Genomic DNA, 19,828 nt, shown 5'->3' on the forward strand with positions numbered 1-19,828 from the left:
TATAAGGCTATTGTCTGTCTCTCCCCAGAACTTAAGCTCCAAGAGGCAGGGATTTTGTCTCATGTATCTCTAGTCTGAGGACAATGCCTGGCACAAAATAGATACTCAACAAATATTGGTTGGGAGTGTGTGGAAAAGAGAGAGAGAGAGAGAGAGACAGACAGACAGACAGAGACAGAGAGAACCAAAGACAAGGAGAAGTACTTTTATAAAGAATGTTTCCATTTATTTTATTATTTTAAATCTTAACCTGCATAACATGATGGTTAATTGCATTTAGCTTAAAGCATCTCCGTGACATGAACTGAAGACAAGCCCAGGTTTGAACCTTTGCTGCTCTCCATCAGGTCCAGTGGCCACAGCAATCAGCCCTGGAACATAATTTGCATCCACTGAGGCTATGACAGCCCCAGCTGCAAGTAACTCAGAGGGTTTCCTCAGGGTGATGAAGGAAAGGGGGTCGGTGACCACTTATGATGGGCGTTAGAACAGAGCTCTGACTGTGCTTCCGTGATAGCTTGTGGGCTGCCTGAAATGAGGGGGTACCTGAGAGAACATAGGGAAGGCTCATGGTGCCTGGGAATTCTGGGGTACAGAGACTCAATTCTTTCACCGATAAACTCAAAACAGGGTGCCCATCCCCCCAAAGGATACAACTCAATAGAGGACCTAAAAGAAACTTAAGCTTGAAGTTTCTGAGAAGCAGCATCATTTCTCTTCCTTCCTACACACATTCTCTCACTTGCTCTAATTTCTCCCTCTCTTCACACTCACACCCTTTACAAGACCCCGCAGGCCAGATCCGGGCGGAGGACGGACACCACACCATGTGGATGCACAGACATGCTCGTGCGTGGTCCCTCCGCGGCAGCGCCCTCTCGGTGGTGGGGCTGACTCGCTCACACGTTGGTGTGCTGAGACCCCGAGGACGCGATGCTGCCCGGCTGGCTTCGGCCCGAGGGTGCCGAGCTGGCCGCCCGGCTCCTCCTGCTCTGATGCCCCGCTCCCTGGCTCCTGGGGTCCGGCTCATCCATCAGCTTGAGCTTCTCGTGCTCCTCTTTCAGGAAGAAGTCCACCAACAAGCTCTTTTCTTTCTTGATCTGGTCGCTGATGTCCGTGGGGATATCTGGGATCATCCAGTCTACGAGGACGCTCAGGAACATCACCAGGTTCTGCCGAAAGCGAGGGAGAGAGTTGAGAGGAGAGGCCTGGCTGGGAACACTGGTGTGCCACCGTCCAGCTCTGGCCTTCACTGTGACCGTGGTGGCAGGGTGCAGCGGTGAAGAGCACAGACCCGGGAGCAGATGCCTCTGTGTGTATTCTGGCTCTGCTGCTTGCTGGCGGGGAATCTTAGCCAACATGCATAACTGCCTTCGGGGTCTTCATGTCCCAGGTAGAGAGTAGAATAGTACCAGTTCCTACCTCTTGGAGTTGTGTGAGGATTGAATGAATCAATACCTCAGACATAGAGGGTCTCCATAATGTTAGCCATTGTGTCTTCCCCTCCTCCAGCCCATCTCGTGTGCCCTGTTCTGGCTTCTTGGCCTCAAAGCCTCCGGGCCCCCTGTTCCAGAGCTTCCTGGGAAGTGGCCACAAGGCCCAACGGCCTCTCTAGGGCTTTCACTGAGCCAGCTGTGTCTCTCTTCCTTGCACCTGACCCTCTGTCCTCCATGTCAGAGATGGGCCTCTGATGTCCACAATGAATTCTGGCCTCAGCCAGCCTGACTCGTCACTCACATTTACTACATCTTGCTCTCCGTTCCACTCTGGCCACTCTGGTCACCCTGGCCTGTCTGGGTCCCTTGCCTCCAGCTCTCCTTTACCAGTTCTAACTTTCCATTACACTTGTGATTGGCTTCCTTCTGTCTGCAGAGCCACATCTCCTTCCTCGTAAATATAGGTAGGATAAAACGACGTTTCCCTGGGAGCATTTTGTTAAAGTGGGTGAATACATTATAACAGCGCCAGCATGGAAGGCCCAGTGAATGTTCATTCACTGCTTTGATGATCTGGTTCCCATTCTCAAGCCACCTGAGCCTATACCCTCCCAATAACTCCTCCAACTGTGGTATTCTTCTCTGCCTGACAATTATATGGTCATGTGTCTTCTCCCCTCTGAAACACAGAACAGTGATGGAACCCAGATCGAGATGACAGAGCACTGCTGCGTCTTCCATGCTCTAAACCCATGCACAGCTCGACCTTGAACCCTGCATGCTCCTAGGAGCGCAGCAGAAGGCTTTGGGAACCAACTGCTGCTTGCAGAGGCTCCTGGCTGCCTTAGGTAATCTAGAGCTGCTTCAAGTTATACGCTCCTCTTTTAAACCAACTCTCTACAGTGTGAATGTTACAGGTGACATACGGTAAAGCGAGGAGGCTACTGCTGGAGGGGCAGCAGGGGGCCGTCCGAGCAAATTTTCAAATATATCGCCCCATCTCTCCAGAAGAATGGCTGTCTTCTTTAGCTGAAAGACTAGCCGGTGGGCTTCTCCACTTCCTGGGCTGGGGTTGGGGGCAGGATATTTTAGAGCCCTCTAGAGATCGGCCTTCAGGGAGTACAAAAGCCTGAGTGAGTCTACGAGAACAGGATCTGGGCTTGTGCTCCAGCGCTGCTCGAAGACGGGCAGGACCCCGAGTGGGAACTGGGGCCTCGTGCTCGGAGAATCTCGGAGATGCAATTGGAGCTGCCGCTATTGTCCGTGATAGGAATCACTGGGCTCAAGTTTGCTATTCATTCAGAGATGGCAGGATGTCTCTGGGCCCTTCCCACCAGATGTCTCAGGGGCTAAAAACACCACCAACAAAAGAGGGAGGCAGCCGAGAGGGCTGGGAGAAAGGTTCTGGTGGGGCTGCTCGTCCGCATTAGAGCCGAGACTCTGGTTTCCACCGCTCTTCCCACTTCCCTTTGTTGTCTGAAGTTTAAATGGGATGCTGTCTCCGCTCTGCGACTTACTCTACCTCTGCCTTGTAATCTTACTCTGTGTTTTAGTCTTTCTGCAAATCCATCAATTAATGGAAGCCCTCTGGAGAGTGCTTCCCGCCTCACCCAGGGAAGGGGGCACTCGCTCTGCATGCCACACGCCAAGGCCCCTCGAGTCACACAGTGCCATGAAAACCTGGAGACATGGCTGTCTTTACTCTTGCAGCTTGGGTTCCAATTGGCTATTCTTTATCCGAAAAACTCACCTGGAAGATTATGACAAAAGCCAGACGGGCAGACAGAACAGACCAGTACTGTTTGGAAAACTCATATGGGTTTGGGGCCCACGGCGGCTCTCGGTAATCCTTAAACCTGCCCGAAGAGGAATGTGGTGTTAAGATTGAGAAAAGATGGAGGGAAGAGGGGTACTTCGCTGAGGGAAACCTCTGAGGTCAAAGCATCAGGCAAGCCCTTGACTTTCGGACTTGGGAAACAGGGGGCAAAGAGGAGAAATCCATGGCCCGACCAATAAGTGTCCATGGAATAAAAGGACCAAAGTCCAAAAAAGCCAATGTCAGACTAGAAATGTCTTTTTCCTACTCTCTCTCTCCGATATTCTCAAAGCTTCCTCTGGTGTCTAGATTCTCCTTCCAGAGGAGCCTCAAGAATCATGAGAGGATCCCAGGGCAGTGAGTCCATCTTGACTCCCGCTCACTTATAGGCCTTAGAGGGGAGAAGAGACCCACAGACTCTCATACAGTTCTCTGCAGCCTGTGGGCTCAATGAAGATATAGGTGCCAGCGACAATCCTGGGCTTCATCCCTAGGCATTTGCTTTGGGACTATGGCCATGAGAGGGGAGCTGGCCTTGCTTGTACCCAGAGAAAAGCTGATTGTGACCAAGTTAAAGGCTGAGTGAATGAGGTGGGGAGGGCTGGTGGTAATAGTCACGGTTGATCAGTATCATCCTCTTTTACAAACCATCTCTATAATTTGGCTGTGCTGCTTAAGAAACAAAATGTCAGTGTGTGACGAGAGCTCATGCCTCCTTCTCAGATCCACGGAGAGGTCAGGGTTTATCCTCCCCATTGCCTTTTCACCCCCATCCTATCTTGCGATGACTCCTATGAAAAATGGCTCATTTTCTCAGACTCACTTTTTGCTAAGACTGGAAAAATTACAAAAGCTGGTACCAGAAGAATTATGACTCTTCATGAAACTGTTTCCTCCATGGAATTCAACAAAGCTTTGATGCTCAGTAAAAGCAAAGCAGGCCCTGGGCTGAAGCGAGAGGTGGGGTGGCATCAGGCCACCATGTGGGGCACACAGCTACCAAGGAGGGCAAGGTGGGGAGACTCTGTCTGAGAAGGAGCCAGGAAGGGAAATGAACATACGCTAACAGGCAGTATATTTCAATTTATGAGCAAGGAAGTTTTCTGGAAGTTTTCTCATTTAATCTTCACAACAGTATCCTCAGGCAGGCACTGATATACCCGTATAATACAAGAGGAAACTGAGGCTCAGAGAAGTTTAAGTACTTGGCCAAGATCTCATGGTCAGCGAGTGGTGGAGGCAAGATGAGAATCGAAGTCTGGTTGAATTCAAGCTTCTCTCCTGTCATCACAGAGCACCTTATCACCAGCGGTGGTGTGGGGTGGGGAAGTCAGAAGTGGGTGCTCTCTGTAGCTTCCCCAGCCCTAACAGCACCAACTGCTCTGAAGGATTCATGTCGAAGCATGGTGGCTCCCAATTGCCCAAGGAGAGATGAGGGAAGAAGGTCGGGGGAAAAAGCCTAAAAGAGAGATGCACGTGAAAAGATAGAAAAAGACCTAGAGATAGAGTCAGCCACAGAAAGAGACAAACTGAGAGGGGGGACACTAAGCATTCGACTAGGGCTGGGCAAGAGGCCAGGAGTTGCCCCCTCCCACCCAACTCCCCCTCTTCCAACAGCTGATCACAGCTGTTGCAGGCTTGGTTTGACATTCGGATGAAAAGCAAAGCTAACTGCAGCACGGCAAAACACCACGGCATTCATCACATCCATCCGTGGCTGAGGACAGAAACACGGCCAGCTTCAATTACGCTTGCTAATGGGAGAGAGGCAGAGCGTGGCTAAAGGAATAAGGACATCCCGAAGTGGGAAAAAACTCAGGCTAACCTCACCCGCTTGCTGCCCTGCAAAAGACCCCATGGCAGAAGGGAACTGACCTTACTCTTCTCAAGACCTCCAAGGAGGGGTGCTACACACATGCTCACTCCTTTGCACAGGGAAACCCTTCCCTGGGTCCAGCCCCATCCCTTTTGCTGTAATCAGTCTGTTTCTCTTGTTCTCTAGCTCCATCTATGAAGGAACAGATGTTCACTGACCTCAGTATGAGAGCCATTGCTCACCCTGCTTTTTTGCAGTCTGAAAAGAATCCATAAATAATCGAATTCTGGTGTCCCACCTCTACCACTAACTCACAGAGCTTTTAGAAATGTCACTTTGCCTTCCCCGAGTGTCCAAAACATGTTTTGAATCTAATAGGCACATTTATCTAATCAAGTATCTGGGAAAGATGAACACAGATATGTCCAGAAAACTCTACTTGAAAATACCCCTATGTCGATGGGCTAAGGGTACTCTGTTAGGAACTATAGGGCAAGTTATTCACTGAAAAGAACGATACGCTATTTAATAAATTGTGCATCTGTTCGCATTTCTCCTTCCAAAGATAAGTTTTTAAAACCTGTGACCTACAGTAGTAAGAAATACATTTTAAATTGATGTGCACATAAATATATGTCACTGAAACAAAAATTACACAAAACATATTTACCCTTGCTGTGTGCAATGCACTGGTATCTTTCTATTCTATCCTATTCTATCCTATCCGATCTGATCCTATCATCTTACCCTATCCTATCCTATTTTGTCCTATTCTATTCTTTAAAATGCTGATCATGACCCATTAAATGGATAACCTACTAATGAACCATGACTCATAGTTAGAAAAACATTGATTCCAGTAAGCCTCTGCCAGCAGGTAAATGATTGGTTGTTTACATTCCAATATAAATTCAGATTTCATAATATAAAATAAGATTTCGTCATTCTCAGATATGGTGCCCGCCTGCCTCTGCATGCTGTGTTGGGGGAGGGCTCAACAGGGGAACAGTGGCTTCTGCCAGGCTTCTCTCTGGCAGAAAACTGACCCTCCAGCCTTCACCCTGAAGCCAGACAGTTTAGTTCCTCCCCACTCATCCTTGGCAGCTTTTGATCTGCTGCTCCAGAGCTGGAGCTCAGAGCAAATTCATAAAGAAAAGGATCTCAAAGAAAAAAAAAACACAGTGATGGAAATCATTAACAAAACGAAAAGACAACCTACTGAATGGGAGAAGATATTCACAAATGATATCTCTGAAAAGGAATTATTATCTAAAATATATAAGGAACCTATACAGCTTAATGCAAAAAAAAAAAAATTTTTTTTTGACCAAAAAATGGGCAGAGGACCTGAATACATGTTTCTCCAAAGAGGACATACAGATGCCCAACAGACACATAAATAGTTGTTCAACATTATTAATCATCATGGAAATGCAAATCAAAAACACAATGAGGTATCACCTCAGAATGGCTATCATCAAAAAAAAAAAAAATCAATGAATAACAAGTGCTGGTGAAGATGTGGAGAAAAGAGAACTCTTGCACACTATTTGAGAGATTGTAAATTGGTGTAGCCACTATGGAAAAGAGTATGGAGATTCCTCAAAAAATTAACATAGAGCTGCCATACGATCCAGCAATACCATGTATGGGTATTTGTCTAAAGAAAACAAAAACACTGATTCCAAAAGACATACACACCCCTTGTTCATTGCAGCATTGTTTACAATGGCCAAGATATAGAAGCAACATAGGTGACCATCGATAGGTGAATGGATAAAAAAGATGTGGTACACATATACAATGGACTACTACTCAATAATAAGAAAAATGGAATTGTGTCACTTGCAAAAAAAACATTTTTCATCCTAAGAAGTCAAGCTTATCACTGAGTAACTAGAAGATACTAATTAAACAGAGATCATTAACTTTAAGACTCGAAATGTCCACAAAAGACAAAGTGGTTAACAGACTTAATTGTGTCCCCTATGGTGACAGTTGTCTGTTTCGTCTGTTTTGCTTCTAAGTCCAAGGCAAAACATTGGCAAAAACATAGGCTTTGTAGTCAGGTGTCTAGATGCCGCCCCCGCCACTTCAGTTCTATGCCCTCTGCAAGTGGCCTAATGTGCTGATGGTCAGGACCAAAGTCTATAACGTGGGACTCAACTTCCATCTCACAGAGCTATAATGAAGACGAAATGTCAGTGAAGGCACTCAGCACACCATCCCATCTATCAGATATAGACCCACTAAACAGTAACTATTCTTTCTCCTTCGACTGAAGGTAACTTATGAAATACACCCTCTTCTGTTAAAAGAGAACAGAGCACATATACCCTTGCTCCCAGTTTCTCCTGGCTTCCCAGGAAGATTTCTGAGTACTCCAGCACAGACACACCAAGTTTCCCATGATGCTGATATGAATACAAAAGAGTAGGCCAGTGCCACGACTGCTCGGGGCTTCTCTCAGGATCTGTGTCCAGGTAAAAGCAGGCAAGCCTCAGGCCGGTGGGAAGTAACTTCTGTTCTATTCCCATCAACTCGAATGCTTTCCAAAACCAGACCCTTTCCCCTGGTTGAGGGAGCTTGGTTCTCCCACAGCCTCACTGGGCAGCGAAGCACTGGTGACCCGTCAGATCTGGTCACTTCCTACATCTACTGTCTAGGATTTAAGCTCGGGGATACAATTTTAGGAACTGTTCTTAGATCTCACCCTCATCCATCCAGTCCTTCTTTATTTTCTTTTAGCCTTAACACTAATTTTGAGACTTCCCTTTAGTCTTTTAATATGGAGAGTCTTTCAATAATGAAACAACTGAAGTGTCTACAAAGCAAGTGTGCACATGGAGTGGCTATGTCATTTACTAACTGTAAGACCCTGAGGAAGTTATTTCACTTCTCTGGACCCCAACATTCTCATCCATAAAGTGGAGCTAACGAAATGTGCATCTTGGTGCTGAGCGCATAGACGGTGCACACTCCAGCTCTCTCACTCCGACCATGAATAAATAAGCACATACATGTGTGTGTGTGTTTGTGTGTGTGTGTGTGTGTGTGTGTACACTGAACAGTAAAGGAAGACACAGTGAAAAGCAAATAAGACAACACGTGAATGTGATTTCTGCAGAATTCCACAGAAAATAGACAAAATGGTTTCTTCTGGAAGAGAGTGACTGGGGTGGGGGCTGAGAAGAGATTCTTTTCCTTTTACAGACATCTAAATATATATTTTCAATATATTTATATAAAATGTAATTAATATAATTTATAATTATATATTAATACTTAATATAAATGATATATTAATTATATATTATAAATTATATATAATTATATACAATTTATATATAATATATATAATATATACATACACAGGATTGGGGGCAGAGAAGAGAGGCTCTCTCTACACACATACACACACACACACACACACACACACACATATACATAATTATGTTTATAATAAAGTCATAATTTCAAAAGAAGGATGTGATTAATAGCAATATTCTGTTGACCCAAATATATTTTTATACTAAGACTTCAGGTACAAAATTATAGTGTTAACTGAGACAGATTCGCATACATTAAATGAAACTGGTACAAAAATCAATATTATATTTTAGCTTTAAGATTATATTAATATTTTATCTAGATGGCTCTAATACTATGAAAAATCACAGAGTTGAATTTATACAATACCTAAAGAAATAAGGTTCCCATTAATGCAAAATATATTACATTATTATAAAACAAACCCATGAAACAATATCTTAAAGGTTCTACAAGTTCATTTTATGTTAATGCATGGGAACGTCTGAGGAAGATTCACACAAATGATTCACACAAATGGTTACTTTGGGAAGATGCATAGGATTGGGCCGGGGTTAGGGTGGAGGTGAACCAGAGTTCCAGTGCTTGCCTGTAATGCTTAGGATTGTTATAGGAATAGATTAATATATTACATGTGTCATCATTTTTTTTAAAGCAGAAAAGATTCTTCGGAGATTATTTATTCCAAGGCCTATTTTTTACAAATGGGGAAATGGAGGTGTGGAGAGGGAAGAGAGACTCCTGGCTCAGATGTCCCCCTCCCATCCTCACTTGCAGGGGTGACCAGTGACAGTGACATCTGCCACAATTAATCATAATACTAAATCACGGTGGGCAGTAAAGGGTGCCAAAATAACTAACCCAGGAGTGGTCATCAACAATCCTTTTTTAAAAATGAGATTTTTCTTATATTATGAATCAGTTAGGAAATGCATTTCTCAATTCCAAACAGCGATATGTAAAAAAAATTTTTTTTAATAATCCCAATGGAAATTAAAGTTATATTAATGCTGAATACAATTACGTACAATATTTTCATACCATCTGAGCTGCCTTCTGAACTTGGCCTTTGGAAAACAGTACAGGCAGTTGGGAATTAATGAGAACCATGTCAATCCAGTAGTTGATAAGGATCAGGAAAGGCAACACCCGGAAAAGCTGACTCTACCTCAGGAAAAAGCAGATGAGAGGCAGCCATGGCTAGAAGGGAACTTACCTCTTTGAAGACTTTTACAGGACCTTGGGATGTGAAAAAACTTAAGCCCTGCATAAAACCCAGCAGGAACCACTCAAAGATGCTGTTTCTGCAGGTTCAGCACCTCCAAAGAGACCATTGGGTTGCCCATGCCCAGGTCGGCTCCTCTAGCTCTGGGACCCAGATCCCTGGCCAGGCCCTGCCCTACTGATCGTTCTGCTCCCTTCCGGCAGAGATGGGAGCCCAAACTGCCATCCATCCTCCAGGAAGCAGTGCTCAGTCGACCTTGTCAAATGGCCACTAATCATGCCTGCAGATTGACGTCACAGGACTGTTTATGGAGCAGCCCTGCCAGAGCGGTTAGATGGCTGAGGCCAATGTTGCTTCAAAAATGCTGGGAATGTATCTCAATTGGGCAGCCAGAGACTTGTCCTAACTTTTATTGCTATTTTTAAGATACCTCTTCCCTGGCGAGGCCGGGTTGGAGCTGGAGACCTCAGTTTTACTTGACCACATTTATCTCCAGAGGTCACTGAAAACTAAGAATAAGAAGGGTCACCGAGTTCCCAACACTATTTGCCAGAAAATCAGGGCAAACTTTATTTCCCACCACGGAAGAGGTTTTAAATGCTGGCTTTGGGGCTAGATACAGAACTGTCTCTGTTTCTCACAATCTCTTTCACACAGTCCCTTCCCCATTCCCAATTTCAATCAATCAATCCTTCTCTCTCTCTCTCCCTCCCCTACCTCTCTCTCCACACCTCCACCACATACACCCCGCTTTTTCCCCCTCCCTCTTTCTTCTTCTTCCTCCCTTTTTCTCTCTCTCCTTCATTTCTATTTCTCAGCCACTGACAATTCCTAGCTTTCAAAGACATCATTAGGTTATGCCTCCGCTTCCGAAATCTCCAGAAAATTTGATGATGCAGACAAGTTCACACAGCCTGCATTGAGCTGGACCCATCTGAGATAGAGATTTCTATCAACAACTCTCGCCCATCTAGGAAACGTAGCGTGCAATTTACACCTATTTGATCAGTTCTATCTAGATGATGTGCTGACCCTGTTCTCTAGACATCCGCATACCCGTTAGAGTAGGGTAGCTCTTTATATTAAATGTAACCCACCAGTCTTCACACTGTGGTCAGAGATAACACCAAGGAAAAGTCTCAGCTCAACACTGCTGCTCTGTGCTACCCTAAGCGGGAATCCACACACTTCCAAGTGACCAACATGCTCTGCTTGGTCCAGCTTTTGTGCTTTCTTCCAGCCTCATCTCTCACAGCTGACCCCTCTCACTCCAGCCCCAACCACTGAGCATGAACTGGCCCCTCCATCTGGAACGCACTGCTCCCCCTGGACCTCCTTCTCCACTGGACACCCCCTTTACAACATCTGCCACCACTCCTCCCAACCCCATCAGCACCCAGGCTGGCTTGGTCATGTGAATGAGTTCCATCAAGCTATTCTCTCTGGCCACTTTTGTCCTGTCCATTGCTTGGGTTTCACCTCCCTTGAAGCTTCCCCTGCACACTTAAGTCTGGGTGAGGTGCATGACCTCTGTCCTTAAGGCTCTTAGAGCTCTCTGTGGTGACCCTACTGTAAATTAGTAAAACTACATTTTAATTGCTTATTTACTTACTGATCTTCTCTATCTAGACTCCTTGAGGAAGTCACTGTGTTTTGTTCCCTGTTATATCACCATGCCAAGCCCACAGTAAGGCCTCAAAAACATAATGAACCTATAATCCTCACTGGTACTATATAAGGAAAAAATGATCAAATGCTCTAAAATTCATTTTGGTTTGATTCTGGAATAATCTATTTTCTGTGAATAAGTGAAATATAGAATGTACTTCCTATGTATGCATCCATTGATAATTCTGCCACACAGTGGCAGAATTAAAAAAAAAATAGGCCACAGATAAGCCATGATTCCATCTACTTGAATGAAAACAATGGAAAGAGTTAACAAGGCTTTATGACTGGCTGGAAAATGCAGTGACTCTGAAGGCAGATACAAGAAAGCTCAATCTGATCCATGTGTACTAATAATATCTGGTATCCTGGGCATTTGTTATTTTGGCTGAGTGGTATCCATTCATTTTGACTTCTCACTAGGGAACTACCTCCTACTTGGCAATCACATGCTTCAATTGGAGATGATTCCACCCTCAACTCCTACCCCAAAGGCCATGGAGAGCATTGCATTCCTCTAATTACAGAGATGGGTTCCAGGTAGGGCATGCATACTGATCCTAGTCAAGGAGATACAATGAGACTTTTGCTGGGGGTCACTGGAAAAGAGGTATTTTTTCTCACTGGACTCAATATGATACTGGCCTATAGCTGCTGGCAGTGATATAGAGCTTGAAACTACAATCAACATCAACTGGAATGGAGTCAGGAGACAGAGAAAGATTTGGTTGGAGCAGACTTGATTGAATCAACTCTTGCCTAAAATTAGGCCCATCCTCAACTTTCAGTATGGGGGTCATTAAAGTTCCTTTGTATTTAAGCCAGGTTAAGCCACTGATATATCTAGAAAGCATATTCATATGTGTTACTGGAAGATCTGATGGTCAGGGGCAAAGTCAGAGAACTTTAGTGTTATGGACAGACATGTGCTTCTAGACTGACTGGAAAAGCAGATAGTGTTAGCCTTGCCTCCCTACAGAGTAAGTCACACTGGTGGTGCTCCCCAACAGCGCATGGGGGTAGAAGCCTGTGTTCTTAGATAGATGTGAGTTTTACTTTAGGATCTGTCACACTAGAAACCTCCGTAATCTTGGATAACTCTTCAACTTCCCAAGTTTCTTTCTATGTAGAATGGAGAGTTTCAAGATGATTGTTATGGTACTTTCCACTTATAAACATGATTAGATAATTCTCACTTTTCAGTGCCTGCTTGTTTAATGTAAACCTGTTGGCTAATTTCACAGATCCTGCTGGAGCAGATCGGGATGCTACCAGAAAAGGCCTGGAGCTGGTATAGACCCTCCGTGCAGTAGAACTACGTCTTTTGGATCTGCAGACCCAAATCCAGCACCATGGACAGACAGTCTGGCACTCCAGACATATGGAGGAGTGACCCCTGGCCAGTGCATAGTCTAGTTGCAAATTGGCCTACATACGACTTTAGTCTAAGAGCCAGAGTCTTTACAGCACCAGATGTGAAAATTCCTGAACCATATAGGCTGACATAAATTGATATCTATGAATAAATTTACTCATCTATTCTTAGATCTGGTCTCTGATTTTGAGTCTTGTCTTGGTTTGCTAGAGTTGAACCCTAAAGTTATTGCTCCTGGAACCAGAAGACCCTTCTATTTAAATCACAAATAGGTAAGGTTGTTTAACTCAGCTATCTGAATTGGGAAGACCAATTCTCTCTTTGGTGGTCTGAGCTGTGAAACTGAACTTAAGCAGCCATCTTACAAATGGCTGATCTTGAATATCAAGGTGTCTCAGGTGGGTAAGCATGACAGATATGCTAAGGGTCATCACTGCTGCAAACACGGCTGAAACACTGCTTCTTCAATGGAGTCATCTGCAGCTTTTGCATCAGACATTATTGAGGATGGTACATTAGAGCCCTACATTTTCCTAGCAATACTTTTTCATAGGTTTTCATTTTAGTGTTCTATTTTTTTTAAATTAATGAGGTATGATCTTTGATTAAGTCCTTTATGGGGACCATCGTTTCACCAGGGTAAAAAAGAGTTAAATAATTTATTCCCCTCTGCTCTTCTTCTCTTCATTTGCCCTTTTAGGTAAATAGTGTGCTGATGATTTTCAATCATGACTCTAACCTGGACCTTTCTGAAATTCCAGCTTAGTGTGTCTAGAAGTTAGGTGAAAGCTTCCTCTTAGATTTCTTACCATTATTTTAAATGCAACATGATTGAAATCAAATTCATCATATGTACCATAAAATCAGACTCTCTTAGCATCTTCCCCATCTCTTCAATGGACTCACAATTTCCTAGTCGTCTGACTTCAGTCCAACTTTGAAGATATCCTTGACTCATATTCTCTCTTATGTGTCTTGTCACCAACTTTGCAATATGTTATATGAAATAGCTCATCATCTTCTCCTTTCCTCTTTCATTGCCCTGGTCTGTGCCCACCACGGTTCATGTCTGAATGATGTAGCAGCTCAGCTGCCCTCCCTGTTTCCCCAAGTCTAGTTTATCTTTCTCTCTTAGATCAGGTCAATTTTCCAAAGCCTACCTATCCTTCCTTCCTTGGCACTAAAAAGGTCAATATCTTCCCATTACATCACATTATAATTCTTGTAAGATTTCAAAATGTCCCACTATCTACTTTATCCTATCTATTCAAATTCAACAATGTTTTTGGCTTATATTATCCTAGGAGTTTCTACATACATTGTATTTCCTATATTATTCTCTATTATTATCTCCTAAGAACTCTCCTTGCTAACAACACCACCTAGCCCCTAAGTGTTTATCTAACATCCCGGATTCATCCCCACCCCCATGACTTTGCCCATGCTGACTCCCCATCTAGGATACTCTCTCTTTCTGTCCACACACACCCAACAGAGCATCTGGCATATCTAAACTCTCTATAAATGTCTACAGAGCAAACCAAACAACCTCCTCGCGGCCCCTCCAAGGAAGCCTACCTCTCTGTTCTAGCCAACGCCAATTTCCCTCTCCTCTGAATATTCACAATGTTTATGGTCCATGCTAGATATAATCACTAAATAACCTGCTATTTCCTATCTGTTCTGCTTGTTTTCTTCCCAACCAGACTATAAACTCCTCAGTGGTAAAGACAAGGCTATATACTTCTTTGTCTATTCTACAGTGTCTAGCAAAAGGCACTCAATAAATATTTGTTGATTCATGGAAATTGGTTTATAGTGATTGGGGTCAGGTAGGAGACAGAAGAAAAGGACAATGATCTAAGCCCAGGTCATCCAGATAATTACTTGGATCTACCACTTCAAGTCCTGTGCTGCCTTCCTCCTTGTGATTACTTTACCTGCAGAACTGAACCTCTTGGTCGAACTGTGAATTTTCGGGTTGCGTTCCCTCCTTCAGCTGGCTGACGTTGAAAAAGGAGAGAGTATGGTTGACAAAGCCATGCAGAGTCCCATTGTGACTATAGGAGTACTGGTACACAAGGCGGGGGATAAAGTCGGAGGTGATGGCAATGACGAAAGCCTGAGGAACAGAACCACAAGCACTTGAAGAAAAGTCAGGATGGATGCTGTCCAGGTGGCACAGGGTCTATCTGGCTGACTGCCCGCTCTTGGACTCCCCATCCAGAGGTGTGACTCTGATTGATACAGAAGTCCTTATCTCTCAGCTCATGGAGCTTATCTACCTGGATTTTCCATCTTTGATATGTGTAAGCAAGTCCACAAGACAGTGGCTGTCACGAGAGTAAATTACAACCACTACAGCAAAGGATGCTAAGTCATTTTGGACCATTTAGTGCTGGACGGAATAAACTGCCTACGTGATATTTGAATTGACATCAGTGTGGGCCAAGCCAAGGCAGAGTGGAAGATTTTCTGAGAAAATTACCAATAGTGATGAGAATGCCACTGAGGTACAATGGGCAAAAGAACCATGTACTTCTACCCCTGAGTGACACCAGAAAGCCAGAAATACCAAGGATATGGTTCCATAATTTCCTTAATTTGACCACCATATCTTGCCGCTTTTTGGCACATCACATAATGGAAGTGGTTCTTTCATTCATTTGACTTAGGAAAAGTGAGACACAGAGAGGAAATGAGTAGATCCTGCTGGATGGAACCACACACACCCAACAGAGCATCTGGCATATCTAAACTCTATAAATGTCTACAGAGCAAACCAAACAACAAATGAAAGACTGCATGTTTGAATGTGGAGGTACTTTCTGCAAAGAAAATCTTAAATCTTTTTGGCAAGTGTTTATACTGTATTCCACATCAACAGTTAAAGCCCTTTTTAAAAATGTAGTTTAGGTATTGTTTTCGAAATGAGTGTGGATGGCCATAACCATATTTGAGAACAAGTAACATACTTGTAATAATTATAGACAGAAAGTGCTAGTACCCGGGGCCTCTTTGAAGTAGACACAACTCCAAAGTAGTTATTGATCTATTTTCCAAATTGTACCTTATTCTCAGCCTCAAAATGTGTGCTGCCTACATCAAACATTCAAAATGCAATGTGCTAAGTCTCTCTGCAACCCCTCACACCTCTCCAGCCAGTTTACGTGTTCTTAATAGGGAACCAGATCACAGCCAGAATCAGTGTTTCTCTCCCAAGGGATAATGGGCTGTGGCTTTCTTGGTGTGCACTGAACTGGCTGATATTTTCTTGGGAGATGGAAGAGGAGGCCCTGCCTGGCCACCACCTCTACAGAACACGGAAGCAAAAGGAGCTGCTGGCTTGGGCCCAGTAGGATTTACTCTGAAATGTGGACACATCTGGCAAGGCAGTTAAGGAGGCCACAACAGGTGGGACCCCTCTTCTTCTGTGTCTTATCTTCACCTACACAGTGCCAGAGTCCACAAGGATAATTAAGTCTTTGCATCGACAACTTGGAGGAACCGTAATTAAGACGTGCAGACTGGGCAATTCTCCAGGTATTGTTTAGCTCAGGAGTAGAAAAGAAAGGAAAGAGATAAATAGATATGTGGAATTCTTTCCTCATTATTCTTGGCTCTGAAGAAAGATCTGATTTTGGTTCTTAAGGCAAAGGTATGCATTCTGGTTGTAATTATCCTTCTTTCTCTTAGTGAAATTAACAGTTAAGTGGCACAGCTCTGGCGACGGCATGATGAGTTAGAAGGCTTATATGCACTATTAACCAGAAGCTGTATTAAATAAAGCTCCAGATGGAAAAGGCTGGGAGGTACCAAGGGCTGGTTTCCTGCTCTGAAGTCCTCACTTTCTCTGGAAAGCCCTCCCCCCAGAGCTGGACATAAGCACTTACATTGCTGATAACAGAGAACTTGCCGATTCCAGAGAGAATGTCAAACCAAATCCCTGTAAGACAGAAAGAAGGGCATCTGGCTCACTCTCGCCCTCGGCCCAGTGATGACAACCCTGTGGCTCAGGGTGATGCCTTGCAGGCATGGTCCCCGGGGAGGTTTGCCGGGCCCCCCGGGATTGGGCTCGTCTGGAGAGGCTTAGGTTACCAAGGGGACAAGAGGGGATGGATAATGTGGCCTCTCAAAGGCCTCCCAGCACCTGAAGATCTGAGGACGAGGAGCTCGTTGGGGTAAAGAGGCAAGGGCTTCCCTGTAGCCCTTGATCCCTGACACACCATGAGGGTGGCGGTGGGGGATGGGCCTGCCACAGACTCTAAGTAGGGGACGTACCGATATCTTTCGTTCTCACAGCATCTGGTCGTCTCAGCTCTGTGACAAACTTCTTTGCATCGAGTCGCACTTCAATAACATTGTTCAGGAGGGCAAACACAGGTGCCAGAGGAAAGGAGGCCACAAAGAGGGTGACGAAGCCAAATTGGACGACTAAAAGAGAGCATACGCATGAGAAGCTTCACCGGGAAGAAGCACAATTTAGATCAATTCTGCCTTGCAGCTTATGACCCTGGTCTTTTCTTATGGAGTTCCCTTTTCCATCTCACTCTTTTAGGCTCCCTTTTCTTCCTGCCCTACGGTATTTCTTTCTCAGTCCCTTCAGGCCTATTGGTCAATGCTTGGGAATAAAGTGCTGTATCAGGCACAGGGAGGAGATAGGAGAAAAGAAGAAGCTGTGACTCTTTATCTCCAGTCACTAATCCTGGTCACCTAACTCGGAGGTTGACAAACTTTTCCAGCAAAAGCCCAGATAGTAAATATTTTTGTATTTGCAGGCCATCTGCTCTTGCCATGATGACTTAACTCTACCACTGTAGCATGAAAGTGGCTATAGAGAAAATGTAGACAAATGGGCTTGGTCAACAAAACCTTATTTACAAAAGCAGCAAAGAAAGTGGGCTGGCTTTGGCCCCTGGGCCATGGTTTTCCAACCCCTGATGTAATTTTAAAAACCATGTCCCAAATTTGGCCTCTTCTTTCCATATCCATAGTCACTGCCTTTACTTAGAAAGTTTATTCATTCATCTCACATTTATTGAGAGCTCAGTAAATGTCAGGCACTGTGCCAAGTATATAAGGAGGCAAAGGTCTGCTTCTGCCTTCAAGGAGCTGGGTGTAAGCAGAAGAGAGATATGGACACGAGGACGTGCAGCAAGATTTTATGTGTGCTGAGGGAAAAAGAAGAATGTGCCAGAGACAGCGGAGCACCGAAGGAGGGAGGACACAAACCCATTCAGGGCGGGCACTAAGGAAGTCTCCATATCGAGCACCTACACTTAGTCTTGAAAAATGGGCCTGTAGTCCCAGGAAGACTGGATTAAAGAGAGCGTCGCAAGCCATGAAAGCAGTGTGAAAAACCAAGTGGTGGCAGCTTGTGCCCATCAGACGTCTGGCTGTAAAGTGTCCAGGCCCTCACTGTTTCCGCCTGGGCTGTTACCAACCTCCTCCCTGGTCCCTCGTCCCCAGTCTTCCTCTGCTCTAAAGCCTCTTCAGCCCTGATCCTGCCACTTCCCTACCCATACAAACTTCTGTTGGCTCCCCCCTGTTTACTGGATCGAATTTAAATTCCTTATCTTGGGATGCAGGTACTTTAACAGGTACTTTCCATTCTGCTCCCCACCTGCCTCTCTAGGCCCATCTCCCAACATGTCCCCCACAGCCATCACGCTTCTGGCACTCTGAACTTCTCACTCTCCTGATTTTTCCCTGAACACGTGAGGTCCTTCCATTCATTTGTGCACAAGCATTCATTCTCCAGCTAGCAAACTTCTATGCACCCCCCAGACTATTAGTGAAGCTCATTACTCCCTCTTCCCTCCATGGATGCCTGTTGCAGTTACCGCTGCGTGCTGTCGTGATCCGCCTACTTACTTGTCATTATTTCCCACTAGAAATGGGCTTCATCCATTCCGGAGGCTCAGTACATATTTGCTGATGCCAACACAGTCCTGAGTCCCAGGAAAGTCACCATTTAATAAGACTTCCCTACACACTAAGGGCAAGTTATTTAACTTCTCTGTTTCAGTTACTTTAATTGTAAATGGATGATAATAATAAGACCCCCCCGCCCATCGAGGTTGTCATAAGGATAAATGACATTGCATATATAAAGTGCTAGAACAATGTCTGCCACTTAATAACTGTTAAGTGTAATTTTAATGTTGGAAGAAAAATCAACACATACAGATGGCTGCAGTGTATACGCATACTTATAAGCTAAACAGACACAACTTCAAGGTATATGTACTGAATGAGAGTCAGGAGGCCTGACCGCTAGCCCTGGATATGTTTCTCTCTGGCCATATGTCCTTGGGCGATTCTGTGTTTCAATGAGCTTCAGCATCCTCACTGATAAGTTGAAGAGAATGGTTTAAATTCCCTCCAGGTCTGATTTGCTATGATGCCACGATTCTATCTCTTGGACAAGCTTCAAGATTCTAGAATATTCAAAAAAAGAATGAAAACCAGGACCTATAAGTAAAAAATAAAAGTTCAGACACATAGCCTAACCACAGTAGAAGTTTCAAGAAAGAGAATCTGTGTGGAACTACAGCACAATCTGGCAGTATGCTTGGGTTACAGTCGTGGGTTATTGTTCTGGCTGATACAGTCCTGTCACTGCCATCAACCTTGTGCCTAAGGGATGCTCAGCAGGCCCTAGGAGACTGGCAGGTGCCAGTTAGTGGCAAGACACACCAGAAAGTGCAGATTTGTCAAGGTTGAGCCCTTGGAATGACTGCATGGCTAGCTGGCTGGCTAAAGGGGATTGAAGTAGGAGTTTGAGAGGAGAAATCTTCAATAATAAGCTCTAGGAGCCAAAATGCAGGGTCTATAGCATCTTTTAAAGGCAACTTTGCTGAGGAACTCACTTTAGAGTTGGGGTAGGGTAGGGATGGAGAGGGTAGAAGAGGATGGAATTAATAAGGAAAGTAAAACAGATGTTAGACTGGTTTCTAAAACTGGTAAAATGCATGCCTATATACATATACATATATGTATGTGTATGTGTGTGTGTGTGTGTGTGTGTATGTATATGAACATATCTTTATTTATAGTTCTAAGTTGATCTTAATTCTAGTGAGCTCAGTTCTATAGTGCAAATGTTCTTTCCATAAGTGACATCCTCTGGCAAAATTGTACAAACTCTTCAAAGGCCCAG

The 19,828-nt window shown here is 44.5% G+C and overlaps 1 protein-coding gene across 1 annotated transcript in view; it reads right to left on the bottom strand.

Moving 5' to 3' along the window:
- Window positions 1-201: 201 nt before the first annotated feature.
- The window catches only part of ANO2 (anoctamin 2), a 299,806-nt gene continuing 280,179 nt past the window's right edge, over window positions 202-19,828 (bottom strand). The window contains exons 21-25 of the mRNA XM_039874110.1: window positions 16,948-17,100; window positions 16,560-16,612; window positions 14,607-14,788; window positions 3,187-3,292; window positions 202-1,172 (exon numbers count right to left, since the gene is read on the bottom strand). Of these exons, the coding sequence (XP_039730044.1) occupies window positions 900-1,172; window positions 3,187-3,292; window positions 14,607-14,788; window positions 16,560-16,612; window positions 16,948-17,100 (767 nt within the window). The 3' untranslated portion in view covers window positions 202-899. The remainder of the gene's footprint in view (window positions 1,173-3,186; window positions 3,293-14,606; window positions 14,789-16,559; window positions 16,613-16,947; window positions 17,101-19,828) is intronic.

This window comes from Pteropus medius, unplaced genomic scaffold (assembly GCF_902729225.1).
Source record: "Pteropus medius unplaced genomic scaffold, Ma_sr-lr_union100, whole genome shotgun sequence".
Taxonomy (NCBI): domain Eukaryota; kingdom Metazoa; phylum Chordata; class Mammalia; order Chiroptera; family Pteropodidae; genus Pteropus; species Pteropus medius.